We start from the raw sequence: 6,000 nt of genomic DNA, 5'->3' as shown, positions 1-6,000 counted from the left end.
TTTTTTTTTAACACATATATAAAATTGATGACTACAGCTTGCTAGTAAGAAGTGGGTGGAAAGTAACACTCCCTTCCCTTGGGAACATCTTGTAAATCATGTTACAGTTACAAAACCTCTTTCTCCTGTGAGGTTTTTGTCCTCTTTCTCTCAAAGGTCAAAACAACAATTAATTTTAAAAATTGAGCTCTCCGTGAAACATTTTGGAGAAATAACAGATGGTTGGAAAAAATGTTAGAGAAGGTACCTACTTGAAAGAGGGCGGATTTAGTGATTTGATTTCATTAATAAAATTCACAACTCATTGTAGGAAATTGGAGGTAAGTATTAGGCATAGGGGTACCTATAGGTATCAATTCATATATCAATGCACTTACGAACCTCCTTATTTCCTGTGTACATATAAATTTTTGACAAATTTACATAAATTGGTTCAGTTTTTGATGTTTTGACATCTCCACTTAAGGCGAAATTTTCGCACATGTGTTTTCGCATCTCCACCAAATTGTTTGGTGTGGATACCAAATTTTTCTTCCCACTTCCTTGCTTTTTCGTGTCAAAGTACAAATTCTCATTTCAACATTGATTCATAAATAATAATAATGAAAAATAAGAGAAATAAGTGATTTTTTACATGTTTTTGACGTCATAAACAACGCCTGTCTTGGGGCCTTCGGGCCGTCATTTCTGAGCTATTTATGATTGGACAAGTGACCCAATCTCTTGTGCCAGAGATTATTATCAATATTGCTTTCAGCAACCAAACTCTTGCTCATATCTAAAGGAAAGTTGAGATAAAAGAGCTTACCTTTCTTAACTCCCACTGCAATTGTTTCATTGTTCCTTTTGATAGTAACATTGTTACCTTTCATGACTGTTGTCATGTCCTTTTCCATAATCTTGTTGACTGAGAACAAGTTACATGTTAAATCGGGAACAAACAATACATCTTTCATTGTGATATTTGTAACAGTACCATCTACAATTGATTTGAGTGCAATGTCACCAATCATTGTTGCAGTTAAATTCTCATTTTTCTTTGCTACAGCAATTTGGACAGGGTTTTCCAAGTTTTTCAATGTACAGAACAATTTCTGATCATTACACATATGCTCGGATGCACCTGAGTCAATGACCCATTCTGTTGAACTACCTTGATCAGCACTTGCATCATTTGACATGAAAGTCATTTCTTTGTCCTTATTACCACTTGATAATGGTCTTTTGTTATTCACAAATTTCTTCTTGAATTTACAATCTCTCTTGAAATGACCAGGCTTACCACAATTGTAGCAAGTGAACTTGAAGGGCTTCTTAGGAGCACCAGTGAATGCCACATTATTATCTTTCACATCACTTGACTTACCCGAGCTACAACTTGCTTGCATGCTGTTTGTAGATTTTAAACTTTCTTCTAAGAGTTTCTTTTTGACAAAGTTGACTGTCAATTGTTCACCCAAATTTGTTTCTAGAGCTGTTATCACAGTGTTGAAAAAGTTACCCATTGATAACATTAGGTGACACACAATGTCATTCTCTTCCATTGCACAGCCTGCGGATTTTAGCTCACGTATGATTTGATCAAATTTAAGAAAATGTTCCGTCAATTTTGTCTTGCCATCAAACTTTAGACATAGAAGTTCCTTCTTCAGGATTAACTGATTTTTAAATCCCTTCTTTTCAAACACATCACTCAAAGACTTCCACATTTGTGCAGCTGATTGTGAGTCTTTCAAGTATTCCAGGTAATCATCATGCACATGTTGAACAATCAAGTTTTTGCATTGTCTATCCTTCTTTTTCGATTTCTCAGTTTCCAATTCATTTCCATCTTGAACAAGAGCAAGGAGATCAAGCTCTTCCAGGAGAGTTTCCATTCTAAATCTCCAGTTGTTGTAGTTTGATCCAGTAAACTGGAACACTTTCTTGTCATTATGATCCATGACTTCTTATACCAAGTTATACCCTACAACAACCTTTGATTTCCAAGATGATGAATTTCTAGTTCCTTTGTACTTACAAGTTATGTTTACGGACTGGGCCCATAACCTATTGAATTAAGTACAACATTAACTTCAGAAACAGATCGAAAAAGGACTTTGAACTTTATTAATGATAATTAATAAAAAGACATTTCTGAAAGATAACTTGGATACAAAACAAGATTACAAGAAGCGGCTTCATTTCTAAACAGAAGATTTCTTATGAGGGAAGCTAGCTACCGCGCCACAATAGATTAACCAATCAGAAACCGACCTTGAACAAGTAACTTGTGGCGGGTATTTTTAAATATTAGGTTCCGTTTACACGGTTTTTAGTGTTCTTCAACAGGTTTTTAGTGATAGGGGTTTTTAGTGACTCGAGGTTTTTACTGACAGGGGTTTCAGTGACTGAAGGTTTTTAGTGATAGGGGTTTTTAGTGACAGGGGTTTTTTGTAACTGGTAAGGTGTCTAGTGACAGGGGTTTACCCCACGAGTTTCCTGAATTTGTAAAATTTTCTCCACCAGAATATTTCTGGTAGAAAAATGACAACTGGTTTTGTCAACACTTTAATTCCAACATTTGCTAGGCAAAGTGTTGTCGTAGGTATCTACCTACCACTTTTTTTTTTAACACATATATAAAATTGATGACTACAGCTTGCTAGTAAGAAGTGGGTGGAAAGTAACACTCCCTTCCCTTGGGAACATCTTGTAAATCATGTTACAGTTACAAAACCTCTTTCTCCTGTGAGGTTTTTGTCCTCTTTCTCTCAAAGGTCAAAACAACAATTAATTTTAAAAATTGGGCTCTCCGTGAAACATTTTGGAGAAATAACAGATGGTTGGAAAAAAATGTTAGAGAAGGTACCTGACAGAGGGCGGATTCAGCGATTTGATTTCATTAATAAAATTCACAACTCATTGTAGGAAATTGGAGGTAAGTAGGCATAGGGGTACCTATAGGTATCAATTCATATCAATGCACTTACGAACCTCCTTATTTCCTGTGTACATATAAATGTTTGACAAATATTTTGTTCACAACTTTCTACTTTTTCCCATTTAAACCTGTAGTACGTACGTACCGGATGTGGAAGAGGGAAGCATACTGGAGGAGGAGGTCTTTACGCTGGGTGGAGGTGAATAGTCATCTGTGGACATGAAATGGGGGACGAGCGTTAAAAAAAATGGAAAAGTTAAATCTTGAAGTAGGTAATGGAATTCATACCTCAGCAAATGCTGATTTGGGGTCCGAGTACAAATAGAACTGCAATGAAAAAGTCAGAATGGCCAGTCTAGTTTATCTTGAAGGGTAGCTTGTCTTGTACGTGCTAGATCGCGGATTTCATAGGGCAGATAAGGTTCGTTCTCGGAACCGCTGGCGTTCTTTTACCATGTCCTATACTTCTTTTCGATTTTGGTACGATAAGACCTCTGTTGTTGTAATTTCCTCTATCAAAGCTCTTGGAAAAAAAGCACTCTGTTTGGTTGTCCAAGCAGGTAGGTGTTACCCTACTCCTGTTTTCCACAAACCAAGGGCCGATTTTGAAAATTTGGACCGATTGCAATACTTTCTCATTACCTTGTATAGGTTCCCTATACGTAAAGGTAATAGAAAGTAATAAACCATGTAGTCAACCTGGTTAGCTTGGAGGCTAGCGCGCATACCTTTCAAGCGCTAGGTCACGGGTTCGATTTCCGCCCGGCGCGAAGTTTATATTAAATCAGTAATAGATACCTTGAGATAAAGCAGAAAGAATGTGGTGCATAGCCAAACCGGACAGAAGATGACGTTGAAATACAAGGCCATTTGTAACGGTAGAGATGATACCACTTCATTACCTGTAAACAAAGGCTTCTTATCATTTACAAAGTAAGGTTGAAGACTTTGAAAAAGAAGTGAGTCTTGCTTTGCGCGGGTTCAATTTGTTTTTTGTTAAACTTGTGTCCCGAATAGCGACCGAACCGTACATTTCTCGAGCTTTGACCCAAGGAGACTTTTGATCGATATTTTAAAAAGAACCTCCCTGTAAAGTTTGATTGACTTGGGCCGAAAACTAAAGTCCTGAGAAATCTTAACATTTTCGCGCTTTTTCAAAACTTTCGCCCTAAATAGCGGCCGAACCGTACATTTCTCGAGCTTCTGCCCAAGGAGACTTTTGATCTACATTTTTACAAAGAACCTTTCTGCAAAGTTTGACGGACTTGGGTCGAAAGATTGAGACTATATAAAAAGTTTCAAATAGTTACACCTATATTTTATCATCATATGTACATAGTTCGCACCTCTGTGTCCCTCCCAATGATGATGGTGCAGAAGGTTCTTTCAATGTCCATTCACTGATCCGTTCACTCTGATAACCCGCTATACCTACGTCATCCCGATTTTGAAAATTTGGACCGATTGCAATACTTTCATTACTAGTATAGCTCCGCTATACTGTAGTAATAGAAAGTAAAAAAAAGCACTCTGTTTAGTTGTCCAAGCAGGTAGGTATTACCCAACTCCTGTTTCCCACAAACCAAGGTGATAATTAAACCAAGTTAAACTCAGATTGTGGTCCCGGCCATCAGTCTTAAAAGAACCCTGGCCCTCGTAAGAATTCTATAGGGCTCTTCTAGATAACTAAAGGGAAAGTCACAAAAGATCCAACCAGGTCGCAGTGACATAGGGCGTTTATTATAGCCGATGGCCCAACTTATACACCTGAAGCTACGACGACACAACGTTACTTACCTTGTGACGGCCACAGGTTACTGGAGTGGACATTGATATCACCGGACTGAGGGCCCCCGGTTGTGGACGACGGACTGGCGCTGGCAAAGTATTGCGGCAAGGTGGTGGAGTAAAGGCTGGACGGGGTGTGACTGTACATTGGACTGAAACAGGGCGGACATATCGAGAAATATTAATTTATTATTTTTATTTTATTTAAGAAGATTCCATTTATTTTTTATGCGATACAATTCTCTCAATACTTATAAATAGGTAAATATTCAATAAATGGTATACCCTACCGTAAATGGTATGTGCCACGGATTTATTTATTTATTATGACCTTATTTATACTGTCAGCTAAGACTAAAAAGTTCCATCATGCCAACAGTCCGAATAGAATTAGAAAAAAAATTGTCAGGAACGACCGAAGCTATGGAAAGTGGAAATGCCGCTGAAGGGAAAAGGAGAAGAAGAAGAAGGAGGAGGAAAAGAAGGAGAAAGAGAAGAGGGAGAAGAAGAAGGAGTAAAGGAAGAATTAAAAGACGAATCGAAAATAAAAATAACTATTGCTTGATAGTGTCCTAGTTATTCAAGTTGTGTAGGTACACTTAAAAATATCTAACGAAACCATTTTAATATTTTAGTTTAATTATGACCACTTGCTCAGCAACAAATGAGAATAAGTACTCGGAGTGCATACGTAGAAAGATAGAGAGAGAAGAGAGAGAGAGAAAGAGAGAGAGAAAGAGAGAGAGAGAAAGAGAGAGAGAGAGAAGAGAGAGAGAGGAGGTTGCCAGGATGTGAAATGTGCTGATCAGCAGAACCCAGAATCAGGATCTGACCTGGGCTTTGGGTCCCTTGAATGTGAGATAGAGCTAAGGTAGAAACACACTACCATCACGTCACGTCACGTGAGCTCACGTGAAGTCAGAAAGATGTAGTTCAAAAATTTTCCATAATATGTTGTAGGCAATTTCGTTCTGGAAAGCCACACTACCATCACGTTACGTCACTTCCGGCCTCACTCAGGCTGGTTGAAGTTAACGTAAGGAGGCGGGTAGCTTGAAAAATGGATGGTAATACTCCCCCGTCACTAAAGAAGTCCCCCATCACTAACAAAGTACATGCAATTAGCAGTTATACAGCGTCTTTAAACCTGTATGAATCAAAAACAATATTGTGTAGTCCGTATCTTTCTGTGTCCTCAGGTTGCTGCGACTTCACCAACCCAAAACTAAAGTGTATACTGCTGCGCTTTGTCCTGGTCTCTTGGTCAAATTGTAAAAATTGAAGGGAAG

General features: G+C 38.1%; 1 protein-coding gene across 1 annotated transcript in view; it reads right to left on the bottom strand.

Annotated features, from left to right (window-relative positions):
• Nucleotides 1–4,480: 4,480 nt before the first annotated feature.
• LOC103516252 overlaps nt 4,481–6,000 on the bottom strand; it is a 37,691-nt gene continuing 36,171 nt past the window's right edge. Inside the window, exons 9-10 of the mRNA XM_026828702.1 lie at nt 4,721–4,863; nt 4,481–4,491 (exon numbers count right to left, since the gene is read on the bottom strand). Of these exons, the coding sequence (XP_026684503.1) occupies nt 4,481–4,491; nt 4,721–4,863 (154 nt within the window). The remainder of the gene's footprint in view (nt 4,492–4,720; nt 4,864–6,000) is intronic.

The sequence above is a fragment of the Diaphorina citri genome, unplaced genomic scaffold (assembly GCF_000475195.1).
Source record: "Diaphorina citri unplaced genomic scaffold, Diaci psyllid genome assembly version 1.1 scaffold1522, whole genome shotgun sequence".
In the NCBI taxonomy this organism is placed as follows: Eukaryota; Metazoa; Arthropoda; class Insecta; order Hemiptera; family Psyllidae; genus Diaphorina; species Diaphorina citri.
The sequence above is the reverse complement of the archived record's forward strand: the minus strand, read 5'-3'. Positions and strand labels throughout refer to the sequence as shown.